Source organism: Anolis sagrei, chromosome 2, assembly GCF_037176765.1.
Source record: "Anolis sagrei isolate rAnoSag1 chromosome 2, rAnoSag1.mat, whole genome shotgun sequence".
Classification (NCBI taxonomy): Eukaryota; Metazoa; Chordata; class Lepidosauria; order Squamata; family Dactyloidae; genus Anolis; species Anolis sagrei.
The window spans coordinates 103044923-103061394 of NC_090022.1; the positions used below are offsets into that span (position 1 = coordinate 103044923).

Sequence of the window (16472 nt, forward strand, 5' to 3'; positions counted from 1 at the left end):
ATTTCAAGAAACAAATATGGAATAGTCTCTAATGATCTCGTTGCAAATTAAGCAACACCCTTGTAATTTGAACATTTTTCTGCTCTGGCAAATGAGGAGAACATAACAATATGGGTATGCTCAGACTATAGCATGCAAAAACAACCACAAGTCGTAGTGGTTAAAAGGAGCTACTGTATGACAGCCATGAGTCCAAAATTCAGCCCTAATGCAAATCTAAACAAACTTACCAGGAAACAAGTCTCAATGAAATAAACTCTACCTGCATTTAAATAAATCTGGCAGGGCTGATGAGGGATGGTTTCCTTGGGACCATAAATATTGACAATTTATCCAATTTCGAATCCTCCCGAGTATATTTGTGGGTGGGGATTGTGGACATTGTAGTCCAAGGCTCATGATTGAGGAAAGCTGGAGAGTGGTTAAAAACTCCTGATCCAAGGACCTGCTAGATTTCTGGTTTCATAGCCTGAGACACAGAAAAGTATGTAGAGCCTACCCAGGTAGGTGCATGGGTCAGGGTTTATTGGACAATTAACACCCTGGGAAGGAGGAACTGAGCACTGCAAATTACAGTGACAGTCTCATCAAATGGAGATATAAAGCTAGAGCTCCACATTGTCCATATGTATACCTTGGCAGAGAGCCACTGTTTCATTCAGTTGGTATCAAAGCATGTCTCTCTTAAAGTGTCTCTCTCTCTCTCAATGAGCCTGTTGCCGCTTAAACAGGTGAATGCCTCTCTCTTTCTAACAGCAGTGTCCTGACCAAACATCCCTTTTATATAGAACAGTATATATCATAAATAATTGAAATTACTATTATAGATAAGGCAGCTTTAATAAAGCAGGGACCTAGAACTGTGCACCCGCCTGTATCATTTTACCTGAGAAATCACTTTTGTTGAATTGCTTGTTGTTGTTGTTCATTCGTTCAGTCGTCTCCGACTCTTCGTGACCTCATGGACCAGCCCACGCCAGAGCTCCCTGTCGGCCGTTACCACCCCCAGCTCCCTCAAGGTCAGTCCAGTCACTTCAAGGATGCCATCCATCCATCTTGCCCTTGGTCGGCCCCTCTTCCTTTTGCCTTCCACTTTCCCCAGCATAATTGTCTTCTCCAGGCTTTGCTGTCTCCTCATGGTGTGACCAAAGTACTTCAACTTTGTCTCTAGTATCTTTCCCTCCAGTGAGCAGTCGGGCTTTATTTCCTGGAGGATGGACTGGTTGGATCTTCTCGCAGTCCAAGGCACTCTCAGAACTTTCCTCCAACACCACAGCTCAAAAGCATCTATCTTCCTTCGCTCAGCCTTCCCTAAGGTCCAGCTCTCACATCCGTAGGTTACTACAGGGAATACCATGGCTTTGACTAGGCGGATCTTTGTTGCCAGTCTGATGTCTCTACTCTTCACTATTTTATCGAGACTGGACATTGCTCTCCTCCCAAGAAGTAAGCGTCTTCTGATTTCCTGGCCACAGTCTGCATCTGCAGTAATCTTTGCACCTAGAAATACAAAGTCTGTCACGGCCTCCACGGTTTCTCCCTCTATTTTCCAGTTGTCAATCATTTTTGTTGCCATAATTTTGGTTTTTTTGACGTTTAGCTGCAACCCGGCTTTTGCGCTTTCTTCTTTCACCTTGATTAGAAGGCTCCTCAGCTCCTCCTCGCTTTCGGCCATCAGAGTGGTGTCATCTGCATATCTGAGGTTGTTAATGTTTCTTCCAGCAATTTTCACCCCAGCTTTGCATTCATCCAGCCCCGCACATCGCATGATGTGTTCTGCATACAAGTTAAAATGGTTGGGTGAGAGGATGCAGCCTTGCCGTACGCCTTTCCCAATCTTGAACCAGTCTGTTGTTCCGTGGTCAGTTCTTACTGTTGCTACTTGGTCCTTGTACAGATTCCTCAGGAGAGAGACAAGGTGGCTTGGGATGCCCATCCCACTAAGAACTTGCCACAATTTATTATGATCCACACAGTCAAAGGCTTTAGAATAGTCAATGAAGCAGAAGTAGATGTTTTTCTGAAACTCTCTGCCTTTCTCCATTATCCAGCGGATATTGGCAATCTGGTCTCTCGTTCCTCTGCCTTTTCTAAACCCAGCTTGAACATCTGGCAACTCTCGCTCCATGTATTGCTGGAGTCTTCCTTGCAGGATCTTGAGCATTACCTTACTGGCATGAGAAATAAGGGCCACTGTACGGAAGTTTGAGCAGTCTTTCGCATTTCCCTTTTTTGCTATGGGGATATAAGTTGATTTTTTCCAGTCTGATGGCCATTCTTGTGTTTTCCATATTTGCTGGCAAATGGCATGCATCACCTTGACAGCATCATCTTTTAAGATTTTAAACAGTTCAGCTGGGATCCCGTCGTCTCCTGCTGCCTTGTTGTTAGCAATGCTTCTTAAGGCCCATTCAACCTCACTCCTCAGGATGTCTGGTTCTAATTCATTCACCACACTGTCAAAACTATCCTCAATATTATTATCCTTCCTATACAGATCTTCCGTATAGTCTCGCCACCTTCTCTTGATCTCTTCAGCTTCTGTTAAGTCCCTGCCATCTTTGTTTCTTATCATACCAATTTTTGCCTGAAATTTACCTCCAATGTTTCTAATTTTCTGGAAGAGGTCTCTTGTCCTTCCTATTCTGTTGTCTTCTTCCACTTCCATGCATTGCTTATTTAAAAATAGTTCCTTATCTCTTCTGGCTAACCTCTGGAATTGCGCATTTAACTGGACATATCTCCCCTTATCCCTGTTTCCTTTTGCTTTCCTCCTTTCTTGGGCTACTTCCAGTGTCTCAGCAGACAACCATTTTGCCTTCTTGGTTTTCTTTTTCTTTGGGACGTACTTTGTTGCTGCCTCCTGAACAATGTCTCGGACTTCTGTCCATAGTTCTTCTGGGACTCTGTTTACTAAATCTAGTCCTTCAAATCTGTTCTTCACTTCCACTGTATATTCGCTAGGAATGTTAGTGAGATCATATCTAACTGGTCTGTGTATTTTCCCTGATCTCTTTAGTTTTATTCTAAATTGGGCAATAAGAAGTTCGTGATCTGAGCTACAGTCAGCCCCAGGTCTTGTTTTCACCGACTGGATGGATGTCCGCCACCTTCGGCTGCAAAGGATGTAGTCAATCTGATTTCGGTGTTGACCGTCTGGAGAGGTCCATGTGTAAAGCCGTCTTTTAGGTTGTTGGAAGAGAGTATTCGTTATACACAGCGAGTTTTCCTGGCAAAATTCTATCAGCCTGCGTCCCGCTTCATTTTGTTCTCCCAGACCATGATTGCCTGTGATCCCTGTTGTCATGTGACTTCCCACCTTGGCATTCCAGTCTCCTGTAATGAAAATAATGTCTCTTTTTGGTGTATTATCCAGTAGGTCCTGCAGATCCTCATAGAACTGATCTACTTCTGCTTCTTCAGCAGCTGTGGTTGGGGCGTATATTTGGATCACTGTAATGTTGAAAGGCTTTCCTTGCACTCGAATTGAGATCATTCTGTCATTTTTTGGGTTGTATCCAAGCACCGCTTTAGCGAATTTCTTATTAATTATGAAGGCTACTCCATTTCTTCGATGTTCCTCTTGTCCGCAGTAGTAGATCTGGTGGTCATCTGATGTGAAGTGGCCCATTCCAGTCCATTTCAGTTCGCTGACCCCCAGAATGTCTATCTTTAGTCTTGACATCTCACCAATAACAACATCCAATTTGCCCTGGCTCATAGATCTTACATTCCAGGTTCCTATGGTGTGTTGATCTTTAGAGCATCGGATTCGTCGTTCACCTCCAGTACCGTCGGCCGCTAGCCTTCCTTTCGGCTTTGAGCTAGCTGCGTCATCACATCTGGGGCTAGTTGAACTTATCCTCTGCTCCTCCCCAGTAGCATTTTGGCCATCTTCCGACCTGGGAGTCCCATCTTCCAATGGCATACCGACATATCTCTGGTTGTACTGGTCCATTTAGTTTTCTTGGCAAGGATACTGGAGTGGTTTGCCATTGCCTTCCCCAGGGATCACGCTTGGTCTGACCTCTCTGCCACAACCGTCCCGTCTTGGGTGGCCCTTCACGGTTTCGCTCATGACATCATTGAGGTGCTCAAGCTCCAGCGCCCCGACAAGGCGGTGATCCTTTGTTGAATTGCTTATCAGGACTCAATTTGCCAGAGCCCTTGGCTTTGCAGTATGCAAAACCCTTTCAGTTGTGCTACCCTGAGCACATAATCAATGTGGCCAAATGGTATCAATTGCAACTCATAAATAAATGAGTTGTTAACACCTGACTTTAAAGAGGATTCTTGTTCTTTTCTTCTTTCAATAGATTAAACTAATAACAGTTTGTTTTCAAGTACAGGATCACACAATAACCACATGGTGGGTGGAAGTAGGGTTTTGCTTATGACTGTAAATACTATATTGAAGGAAGCAGCACTTTCTTTCTTCAATGCAGCTATTGAAAGCCAGAGCTGACTTGAGACATTTTGGTGCCTAATGACTGTGTATGTGTCTTTATGTTGCCTGTTGACTTGTGATAATCCCATGAATTTTATAGAATTTTGTTAGGAATACTCAGAGTTGTTGTTTCTGATTCCTTCCTCTAAAATATAGCCAAGAGAACCTGGTATTTGTTGGCAGTTACCAGCTCAAGTACTAACCAAGGCTGACCCTGCTTAGCTTCCAAGATCAAATGGAATCTGGCACCTTTTTGGGTATTTTGGCCTTTGCTTGCCTGATGCAGAAAAGCAAATGGTAGCATTCCCATGTGGGCCAGATTAAGACAGACCTGGGGCCCTAAACAAGGTCAAGTTTAAGAAGCCCCCATAATATCAGAAAAATGTCCAATTTTCATTGGTAGTTGCAGCTGAGAAAAAAAAAACACAAGTTATGTCCTGTAAGCTCTAAGCAGAAGCCTTCTCGGATAAGTTGCTTAGCTTGTGCATAAATTCAGCATTGCTGCTACACTTACAGAAATCATGTTTTGTGGTGCCTAAAGGCAACTACCATATACGTATACTCGTGTATAAGTCAATCTCTGGAGGGAAGGATATTAGAGGCAAAGATGAAGTACTTTGGCCACATAATGGGATGACAGGAAAGCTTGGAGAAGATAATAATGCAGGGAAAATAGAAGGAAAAAGGAAGAGGAGACAACCAAGGGCATGATGGATAGATGGCATCCTTAAAGTGACTGGCTTGACTTTGAAGGAGCTGGGGGTGGCCACGGCCAACAGGGAGCTGGTCCATGAGGTCACGAAGAGTCGGAAACAACTGAACGAATAAACAACAATAAGTCAATCTTGCGTATAAGGCAAGTTTCATGGCCAAAATTCTGGATTTTGTTATGACTCATGGATAAGTTGAGGGTCATTTTGCACAGATGGGAATGCCACCTCAAGAATCCAGCCACCACTGGCTGTTGCTGCCATTTTCGGACCCAAGCATATAAAGCAGTCAGAAGCAGCATGAAAATGGAGAGAGGAGAGAGGTTGGTGCACCTTTTAGGATCTCCCAAAATGAATTAAACTCAGAATGTTTTGACAGACATTGAAGTACAATACTTACACTGACCATGGAGAAGTTGACCCAGGTTATTTCTGAGGGCCCTTTCTCGCAGCCCTATTTCCAAGAATATTAAGGCAGAAAATCCCACAATATCTGCTTTGAACTGGGTTATCTGAGTTCATGCTCAGATAATGTGGGATTTTCTGCCTTGATATTCTGGGATATAGGGCTGTATGGAAGGACCCATATAATGGCAAATAATTCCTGGACATAAGAAAGCAAGCCCCAGTAGTGCTTCTTATGGTGGGAAAGGAAAACACAACATATTCATATTTATTGATAGATTTTAAGATGTTTTCCAACTTAATCTGCAGCAAGAAGCAGGTAATGAAAGCATATAATTGATATTAACCATACGTTGCCCTTTCCTGTTGTTCCCAACCTGCAGCTTCAGGCAGCCAGTTCTTCCTCTGCTAAGGGCCCTCCCAGACAGGCCTGTATCCCAGGATCGGATCCCAGGTTTTCTGTTTATTCCAGATTATCTGGCAGTGTGGACTCATACAATCCAGAAAACCTGGGATCAGATCCTGGGCTACAGGGCCTGTCTGGAAGGGCCCTAAGTGAGCATCCCTCGAAGGCGTGGTCTGGGGGCCACAAGTGCAGGACTCTGGGTGCATTTAGGAATGAGCTTGGCTTAACTGCCTTGGCTCAATGCTATGGGATTATAGGAGTTGGGGTTTGGTGAGGCACCACCTGGTGCCTGGGGATATGACTGAGTAAGTGGCATCAAAGGACATTATGTTGGTAGTGTAGCTGCAGTTTTGGCTCAAATGTATGGAGTCACTGAAGTTGCAATTTGACAGCATCTTTGCCCTCTTTTTGCAGCCCCTGGTGGTGCAATGGGTTAAACCACTGAGCTGCTGAACTTGCTGACCGAAAGATTGGCAGTTTGAATCCGAGGAGCGGGTTGAGCTCCCGCTGTTAGCCCCAGCTTCTGCCAACCTAGCAGTTCAAAAACATGCAAATGTGAGTAGATCAATAGGCAGGCCCGTAGCGAGGGGGCTGTTTGTGGTGGAAACCTCTGAGAACTTCTCTTTAGGCCCCTTGGCTTCCCGCTGGGCAAAGGTTGCACATCCTGTTCTAAAGACAATTATTTACAGGCCCATCGCGCGACAGAACAGTAGTGAAGCAACCAAGTTGGGGGGGGGGGGAGAGAGAGAGACGTTGAATGCTCTCATTAAGGAGGCCAGACTTGGTGGAGGTGGTTGACAAGGGCGGAGCTGCAGGCTATTGAAGGCTGCTCTGCCCCCTGCTGTGCTCTTTGCTTCAGCGTGAGCTAGGAGGCAAGTTTCAAATCCCCCCTGCAAAATTTTCAACCCCTCCCCCCCGAAAATTTCAACCCCTCCCGAAATTTTTTTCTAGCTACGGCCCTGTCAATAGGTACTGGCTTGGCGGGAAGGTAAGTGTGCTCCATGCACTCATGCTGGCCACATGATCTTGGAGGCATCTACGGACAATGCCGGAGATGAACACCAACCCTCAGAGTCGGACGCGACTAAACTTAATGTCAAAGGGAAACCTTTACATTTACCCTCTTTGCCAAAGAGAGCTGGCCCCTCACCAGCAGCACCCCGTGGCCTTGAGCCAGGGGAAGTAAAAGTGGCGCCAAACCACGTGCATGGCACAGTGCAGATGCCCCTTCCTGGTCGCCCCTCTCCCCAAAAAGGTCAGCTGTAGTTGGGTGTAGCACCAGGTTCCTCTTTCGACGCCTTTCGGGAGCAAGGCAAGACCGACAGCAGGAGGGAGAGGGCGGACAGAGTCCACACAACCCTCTGTTGCGCGGGAAGTGTCTCTAAACGCTTGCGGAAGGGAGAGCACTAAAGGCTTGCCCTTCCTTCCTTCCTTCCTTCTCCCTTCTCTCCTTCCTTCTCTTATTCCTTCCTTCTCCCTTCTCTCCTTCCTTCCTTCCTTCTCTCCTTCCTCCCTCCCTCCCTCCCTTTTCTCCTTCCTTCTCTTATTCCTTCCTTCCTTCCTTCTCTCCTTCCTTCCTTCCTTCCTTCCTTCTCTCCTTCCTTCCTTCCTTCCTTCCTTCCTTCCTTCTCTCCTTCCTTCCTTCCTTCCTTCCTTCCTTCCTTCCTTCCTTCCTTCCTTCCTTCCTTCTCTCCTTCCTTCTCTCCTTCCTTCCTTCCTTCCTTCCTTCCTTCCTTCCTTCCTTCCTTCCTTCCTTCCGTCCTTCCGTCCTTCTCTCCTTCCTTCCTTCTCTCCCCCCCCCTCCTTCCTTCTTTCCTTCCTTCCTGACAGAGGTGGGCAGCCTGAGCAGGAGCCACGCCACTGCCTGCTCCTGGTGACTCTTCCTCCTCCTCCTCCTCTTCCTCCTCCTCCTCCTCCTCCTCCTCTTTTTCTCCCTGCCTTTGAGGAAGAGAGGAGCGGGACAGGGACTGCTCAGCTGAGGCGGCGAAGGGGGCTGGAGAGGCTGGGGCGACACCTCCAGGCGGGCTCTCTCTCCTCTTTGCCCTTCGCCGCTCCTCGGCGGGACAGAGCCTTCTTCCTTCCAGGCCAGGAGGCCAGGTGAGGAGGAGGAGGAGGAGGAGGAGGAGGAGAAGGAGAAAGTGCCGCGGCGGCAAAGGAGGCGGCGGCGGAGGGGCCGGGGAGCCGGGAGGCAGGGGCTCCATGGGGCAGGCTTCGCCCCCTTCGCCCCCCGGGCCCCGGCAACCGCGGGCAATGCGGGCGGCCGCGTAAGGAAGCACCATGGTGCCCGGGCTTCTGCCTCTGCGATGGTAAGTAAGGCGCAGGGCTGCCCTGCCAGAGCCTCTTTTGGGTGCGTGTTTGGAGTAGGTGGGGAACATCAGCCTCTAACGGTGATTCCCAAACTCTCGTCCTCCGGGGCTTTGGGACTTCACCTCCCAGAAGCCTCAACTGCCTGACTGGAGATTCTGGGGGCTCAAGTCCAAAGCACCGGGGAGGCTAGAGTTTGGGGGGCCCTGCTCTGTGAGAGCAACCTGCAGGTGTCTAGACTAGGCATGGGCAAACTTCGGCCCTCCGGGTGTTTTGGACTTCAACTCCCACAATTCCTAACAGCCGGTATTCTGTTAGGAATTGTGGGAGTTGAGGTCCAAAACACCTAGAGGGCCGAAGTTTGCCCATGCCTAGTCTAGAGACACTGTCCTATTTGATAATAGCGGTACCTAGGCTAAATCTTCATAAAGTTTACAATAGGAGAGCCAGCGTGCTATAGGTCAGGCATGGGCAAACGTCAGCCCTCCAAGTGTTTTGGACTGCAACTCCACAATTCCTAATAGCTGATGGGAGTTGAAGTCCAAAAAACCTGGAGGGCTGAAGTTTGCCCATGCCTGATATAGCTGTCTGCCACATCGGACTCCATATCCTAGGATTCCACACCATTGAGCCTTGGAGGTTAACATGGTACCCAACTGCATTGATTGTACAGTGTAGCTTCATCCTAGGACTCAGGGTTGGAATCCTCACTTCTTAGCCACTGCGTGATTTTCCACAAGTCACACTCTCTCAGCCACAGGTCACAGCAATGGCAGAACTCTTTTAGAATCCTAGAATCCTAGAGTTGGAAGAGACCGTGTGGGCCTACCAGTTCAACCCCCTGCCAAGAAGCTGGAAAATCACACTCAAAGCACCCCCAATGGATGGCCATCCAGCCTCTGTTTATAAACTTCCAAAGAAGGAGTCTTGTGAACAAATCTTGTCAAGAAAACCCTGTGATAGGTTCACTTTAAGTCGGAAACGACTTGAAAACAGGTGAAAACAATAAAGGGCTCCTTTTAAGTTCTAGGGTGTATTTTGTGCCTTGTCTGCAGCCAGGACAGATTTCCTTGTTCAAACCAACTTTCCACTCTGGGCATGTTAAACGCCCATTACTTCTGGTTGTTCTTCATAGCCTTCCTACAAGCAACGGGCCTGCCAGTAATGTTTGAATATCTATTTGGAAGGAGAAAAATACAATAATAGGGCAGAAAACAGTAATAATAGTAGAAATATAATACAAAGTATGGGAGCATGAGGTTGGAAAGCAATGCCACTGGTAAAACTTTCCTGCCATGGAAACGCAGCTGTTAAGTAACTCTTGCTAGAGTGGCACTTGTGTGGGTGTGTTTTGGAGATCTGTAAAGAGGAACCCAAGAAAACTTTGAACTTTGTTTTCTTCTGGCTTTATTTCCCCCTGTGATTTCTTACCAGACCATGGGAACGTCCCATTTTGGCAAGGGATGTGATCTAAGAGGCATTGCCTGGCATGTATTAAGGAAGCTCTTTCTAGGAAAAGCATGCTCCTCTTAATAATTTTGCTCTTGTTAGCTAGTGAAGAGGGGCAGAGCAAGGGCAAGATATATGTATATTATCCTTGAAGGGTTTTTTTTTTGTCGTGTTAGGAGCGACTTGAGAAACTGCAAGTCGCTTCTGGTGTGAGAGAATTGACCATCTGCAAGTATGTTGCCCAGGGGACGCCAGGATGTTTTTTTATGTTTTACCATCCTTGTGGGAGGCTTCTCTCATGTCCCCACATGAGGAGCTGGAGCTGATAGAGGGAGCTCATCTGCGCTCTCCCTGGATTCGAACCTGCGACCTGTTGGTCTTCAGTCCTGCCAGCACAGGGGTTTAACCCACTGTGCCACCGGGGGCTCAATTCTTGAAGTGGCTGGCTTGACTTTGAAGAAGCTGGGGGCTGGCCATGGCTGGCCGACAGGGAGCTCTGACGTGGGCTGGTCCACGAAGAGTTGGAAGCAACTGAATGAATAAACAGCAACAAGCTAATGGATCATTGGATTAAAAAGGAGAGGAAAAGCATGCAAGCAAGTGTGATTCTGACACAACTGTATGCGTATGTGTGTGTCTTCGAGTTGCCTGTTATCATATGGCAACCCTGGGAATTCCATAGGGTTTTCTTAGCCAAGGCATACTCAGAGGTGGGTTTGCTGATGCTCATTTTCAAAGCAAAGGATTGTACATGAAGAGCAGAGAGAGGAGTTTCCTGTCCCATAGAGATCCTCACCTCAAAACTGAGGAAGAGAATGATTGGGTTTCCGAGAAGGAAATAGGGAGGAAATGATGAAAAATGGGACTTCTTAGAGAGGCAGGTGCTGGTGCCTGGATCTAAAAATAAAGAGGCAAAAGAAGTCAGAAGCCAGAGATTCTAAACTAGGTGAGTTCATCATGGGTAACTTCGGGTGCAAACTACCAATTCTCGTCTTGTTGTCTTTTGTGGATTTTATGTTCAGAGGGGATAGAATCGCAGGACATGATATAAAGAAACTGCTTTTGTGGCTGTGTCTTGAATTAAACTGCGGCAGAGTGAATAATTCTTAATGCTGACAGTTCTGTCTTCTTTTCAGCACTAAAAAGTGTTTGAGAGAGAGAGAGCATATCAGAGGAGACTGAAGAAACAGTAAAAGTGTTCAGAAATAATGCATTTATTGAATTTAAAATTCAGCATAGACACCAGCTTCATTGACCTCTTCTTTGAAACAGTTATTGCAATAGCTGTTACTTGTCAGATACAGGGATTTTTGCCGTGCCAGAAGCGACTTGAGAAACTGCAAGTTGCTTCTGGTGTGAGAGACTTGGCTGTCTGCCAGGGCATTGCCCAGGGAAGGCCCAGATATTTTACCATCCTGTGGGAGCTTTCACTCATGAGGAGCTGGAGCTGACAGACAGGAGCTCACCCCATCTCACGGATTCAAACTGCTGATATTCAAGACAGCAGTTCAGCCAGCACAAGGGTTCAACCCATTGTGCCAACACAGCTATAGTAATGTATTAAAACACATTGACTAGTACTAAGTAAATATCATTTGGTTAAAAAGGGTTATATGCCATGTTGTTACCACAGGATTTGACAACAATTCCTTAACTCTTTTATGTCAAAAGTATGGGGATATGACACAAATTCAAATTCAGATATATATTGGCTAATAACCACAAAAGGATAAATGCTTATTCAGATGCACATCCAATGTATAGTTCATGCAATAGTAATCTGTGGTGATAGGCAGTCTGTGACTTATGCAAAAATAATTAATTAGTGTTAGAATAGGTTTTTGAAACAAGTGCATATCTATCACTTGGTTCTGAATGCATTGCTTCCCAATTACTGAAGGTATTCAGCTAATGATATACACTCAAAAGTTAATGAGAGCTCCTTCTACACATCTTACAATGCAGATCTGCAGTGTTTAATTCCTTTTTTGGTGCTATTATTCTTTTGGCAGTGTTCACAGCCATGAGTCTGCCTATGTATCATCATACTGTCACTATTATGAACAGGTAAGAAAGACCTGTTCTCTAGTAAGCTATCAACCAGTTGTAGGGAAAAATTGAATTAGTAGCATACGTTTGGATAAGAAATGTTCTTTCAGGTTCTGCTTGCACTGGTATGTTTATGTGGATTGGCTTGAGAATTTCTTGAATGTCACACTTCATTTTCTTTGGCTATTGGTAGGGGATATTCCTTTGCAACACAGATGCTTGCTTACCCAAGAATTCTGCAGATCATCCTCAGAAAAGTACATTTCTGCTGTACGTTATCAAGTCAATAAGTACAGCATTGGATCATAAGCATTTAGCTGTTATTCTGTCTGTCTACTCCTTTAGCCATTGGCCACTGAATTAGAATCGAACCCTGTTTCATAACAGTAGGAACTCTTCTGGGACAAAGGAAACCCTCTTCATTCTTTGGAAGTCTTTAAAGTTTAGGTTGGATATTTTGGAAATGGATCAATGATTGTTTCTGCATGTAAGCAGATTGGACTTAACGGCCCTTGTGGTTCCTTCCATTTTTGTTAGACTATGCCAACACAACTACATTTTAGCATGCTTTTTCTTGTATGATCCCAGGGAATGTGTGGTGGACAGAACATACAGTTAATATATTTTATTTATTTATTTATTTATTTGCAGTATTTATGTTCCACCCTTTTCACCTCAAAGGGGACTCAGGGCAGATCACAGAACACATATACAACAAACATTCAATGTCGATTATACAATGACAAGACAGACAACAGGCAGAGGTATATGTATAGATTTTCCCCCATCTTTTGGCATGTTTGGAGACTGTGCTTGGTTTCGGCCACAGGGAAGTGCCGTTGCTCCATCTCCTTACCAAAGAGCTTTATTTGTTTGTAAACCTCTTCCTTTTTTCTGATTGAAACTCCGTGCCTAAAATACTTCCTCATTTTAATGTGGTTCCTATTTATCTACTCACATTTGTTTTTGAACTGCTAGCTTGGTGGAAGCTGGGCTAAAGGTCAGGCACTCACCTGGACCCAGGCTTTGAACTGTCAACCTTCTGGTTGGCAAGATTTATTGCATCTTGGTGCTTAACCTGCTGTGCTAAAGCCTGGCCCATAGAAGGGAACTTAGGGGGAAACTGTGTGTGAACTCGTGGTCTGGAATGCTAAAAGAGTAGGGACTTCTTGATGGATGGTAGTTTCTGAAAAGTGAAATACTGAAAGCATAATATCAAGTAATTCCAATGAAAGGGAAAATATGAGATGTTAAAAGCAACCAGAATGGATGGCTAAAAAAAAATCAACTGAGCTAAGATTTGAAAGGGACATGTACAAGAAATGGAAAAAAGGAGCAAAACCACTAAAGAGGAATTCAAAGAAATAGCTGACATGCATAGGAAGAAAGTCAGAAAAGCCAAAGTGCAGAATAAGCTCAGGCTTGCTAGAGAGAGTGAAAACATTAAAAAGGTTTTTTTGTTATGTCCATAGCAAAAGGAAGAATAATGAATGAGACTATTTCTATCCTAACATATCTCCCCAGTGGGAACTCAGGGCGGCTTACATATAGAGAGGCAAACATTCAGTGCAAAAATATAATACAAAATAACACAAACCAAAAGATAAAACCCAATGTACATTTCAACAAGCAACAAAGACAATCATACAATTGAACACAGACCAACAAATTCACATTAAAACCATTTCATATTTAATAGATTTTTAAAATTTAGAGTTTTAAAAGATTAAATTAAGAGCATTTAAAAGAATAAGGAAATAACAAGGCCACTGCAAAGAGCTGATAGCAAACTGCTAACGGAGAAAAGGCAGGGCTAGTCTTCCAAAAAGAAAACTGCTCATTCTGGGGAAATGGTACAAATGATGCAATAGGGGAAATGCTGGACATAATAGGTATCAGGCTACTCCAAATACATTCAAGATACTCAGTTCAAATTAATTATATGCAAAGATATTAAAAGAACAGGTAGAAGTAATTTTAGAACCACTGGTAACAAACTCTGGGAATTTCTGAACAGAAGTCCCAGCAATCTGGAGGAGGGCAGATGTTCCCTTCTTCATAAAGACAAAAAAGAGGACTCCTGCACAGTCAGCCTGACAAATACCAGGGAAGATTCCAGTCCAGATCATTAAACAGACAATCTGTAAGCACTTAGAATGGCATGAACACTAACATGGGTTTCCCATAAACAAGTCGTGCCAGACCTATCTTACTTCTTTCTTTAACAGAGCTATAAGCATGGTAGATGAAGAGAATGCTATGGATGCAGTGCATTTTGATTTTTGTAAAGTCGTTGACAAGGTTCTCCATGAGATTATCTCAAACAAGGTAGTAAAATGTGAGTTAGGCAATGTACTGTTGGGGAATTGAGAGTTGGTTAAGTGTCCAAACCCAAAGGGTTCTTACCAATGGATCTTCTTTATCTTGGAGAGAAGTGACTACAGGGGTGCCAAAGAGTTCTGTCCTGCACCCTGTGCTATTCAGCATCTTTATATTGATAAAGATTTGGATGATGAAACAGAAGGCGTGTTTATCAAATTTGCAGATGACATCAAATTGAGAGAGATAGCTAATAGCCTAGAGGACAGGATCAGAATCCAAAATTACATGGGCCAAACATAACAAAATGAATTTTAATGAAAAAAAGTAAGGTGCTATACTTAGACAGGAAATAATTAAATGCACAGATACAGGATGTGTGGCACCTAGTTTGACAACTGTAAAGGTGAAAGAGATCTAGGCGCCTTAGGCCCCATCTACATTCACATTTAATATGGTGTAGGGGGTACATTATTACGAGTGTCCAGATGATGCCACATAATAATAAGGATTAATCTGGAAAAATACTTGGACCTCCATGTTTAATCCATCTTAAAGAAACCCCTCCAAATATTCGGACCTTTCAGTAAGGTCTGGTTCTTTGGAGGTGTAGCACCTGTGGAGACTGCTCCTGAGATCGTCATTGGCTCCTTTAGAATTCATATAAATTTGTTTTTCTATCATAGCCATAGGGTAGAATAGAAGTGGGAAAATTTGGAGAATAGTGACAACTTTTGACATGGGCAGGTATTTACTCAATGTCATAAAGGGAATTACTCAGGCTCAAAATAGTTTCAAGTATTGCTGACTTAGTTGCTGAATGGAAAGATCTGGACTCAGGCCTCTTAGTTCCCAAATCAACATTTTGAACAGACTTTGCAGACATACCCAGTAGGCATACACAAAATTTCTTGCACATGTGGTTACTTTGATGCATCAGAGCAAATCAGTTTTGGTTTAGGGATGGGAAAGCACTAACATTTCCTATTCATGTAAGTAGTTTATGAGAATGCAGCCTGTGAATTCAGCTTGGCTACAGATGGAGAGGAACATAGTGTACCTCTGTGTCTTCTGCTAATGTAGGGGTAGATTAATGTGAAACTGAGAACTTTGCCTAACGCTAGTCCCTAGCACTCACTACCATTAGCTATGTTGGCTAGTAGTTCAAAAGCAATGCAGGGAGAAGGGAAACTGCATTTGCCCTTGCCTGTGCTAGTAGAACTTTCCTATGATTTAGAATACCCACAGCATAAGGAAGGTGTGTTGTGGAAAGCTTTTAATTTTATCCTGTTGCAGCGACCTCTTAAATGTCTCCAAAATAAACATTATGCAATGAAACGTCATGGATGTCTGAGTCACTAAAACTGAGCAGCTGCATCTCCTGTACTATTCTGTAGTCAGACATTGGGAAGTTCTGATCTCTTTAGGCCCAAATATCCCCACCATGTACATGTGGAAAGGTAAACTAGAAACCCTCAGAACATGTGATATCATTTTAAAGGGATTAAGCACTCTAAAAAAAACCCCGAACATCACCCACCCCTACATCTATATTTTTGAGTGTAGAGGTGAAAGCCCCATTTTTCCTCCATACTGATCAGTGCATTGTAGTGATTCCTTATGTTTCATCATATATGGATTTGTTGACTAAAATTCTAATTTTTGTCCAGGACTAGCAATGTTACCTGACAGTTATTTTCTTTTTGCCCCATTATGTTTCACCTCTGGTATTCATTGCTGTCAGTCTCTGCAGGTCATCCAGAATGGACACTTCTGGTTTAGCTCTCACTTAGAAGCTGCTGGTGCAGCAATTACTGTGGTTCTTAGTGGATGTTGTATGGGCTGTACATATAGTGTCCTAATAAGGAACCTGGGCTGATAACAGTGTCTTGAAGCTGACAGAAAACAGAACTGGCTTCCATTGTGTCCGAGAGTTAGTTTCTAATTGAGAGAATTAAAAAACAAACAAGCTAAGTTCTGCTAAATTCTGTGAGATGCCAAGGAAGCTGGGGATGAGTACACACTGTACAGTACAGTACTTAAACTGGCACTGCAATTATTAACCTTTGACTAATATTACCCATACTATCTCTCAAGATGGCAATGCTAGGTAGGAACATCTTTCTCACTGGTGGTCTTTCCAGGAAACTCACACTGTGTTCTTTGTTGTAGCCTGGGCTCACAGTGAGGTGATTGCCATGATGTTAAGTAGAAAGAGGTTTAAACAAAGTATGTCTCCCAAGTATTTTTAATAAATGTCAGTTCATTTTGTAGATTTTAAGAGGTGTGTGAGCCAAGGTTTTGCAAGAGAATTCACTTTTCTTCCATTCATAGGTTAGAGCCATGTTTCACAATCTTGTTACAAGGGAGTAGTTTTTGACTG

The 16472-nt window shown here is 44.1% G+C and overlaps 1 protein-coding gene across 3 annotated transcripts in view; it reads left to right on the forward strand.

Annotated features, from left to right (window-relative positions):
- The first annotated feature begins 7839 nt into the window (after nt 1–7839).
- The window catches only part of HTR4 (5-hydroxytryptamine receptor 4), a 207847-nt gene continuing 199214 nt past the window's right edge, over nt 7840–16472 (forward strand). The window contains exon 1 of one of the 3 annotated variants that reach the window (XM_060765049.2): nt 7840–8274. In XM_060765049.2, coding sequence (XP_060621032.2) covers nt 8246–8274 — 29 coding nt within the window. In that variant the 5' untranslated portion in view covers nt 7840–8245. The remainder of the gene's footprint in view (nt 8275–16472) is intronic. The other 2 variants (XM_060765046.2, XM_060765048.2) reach the window with 2 other exon arrangements.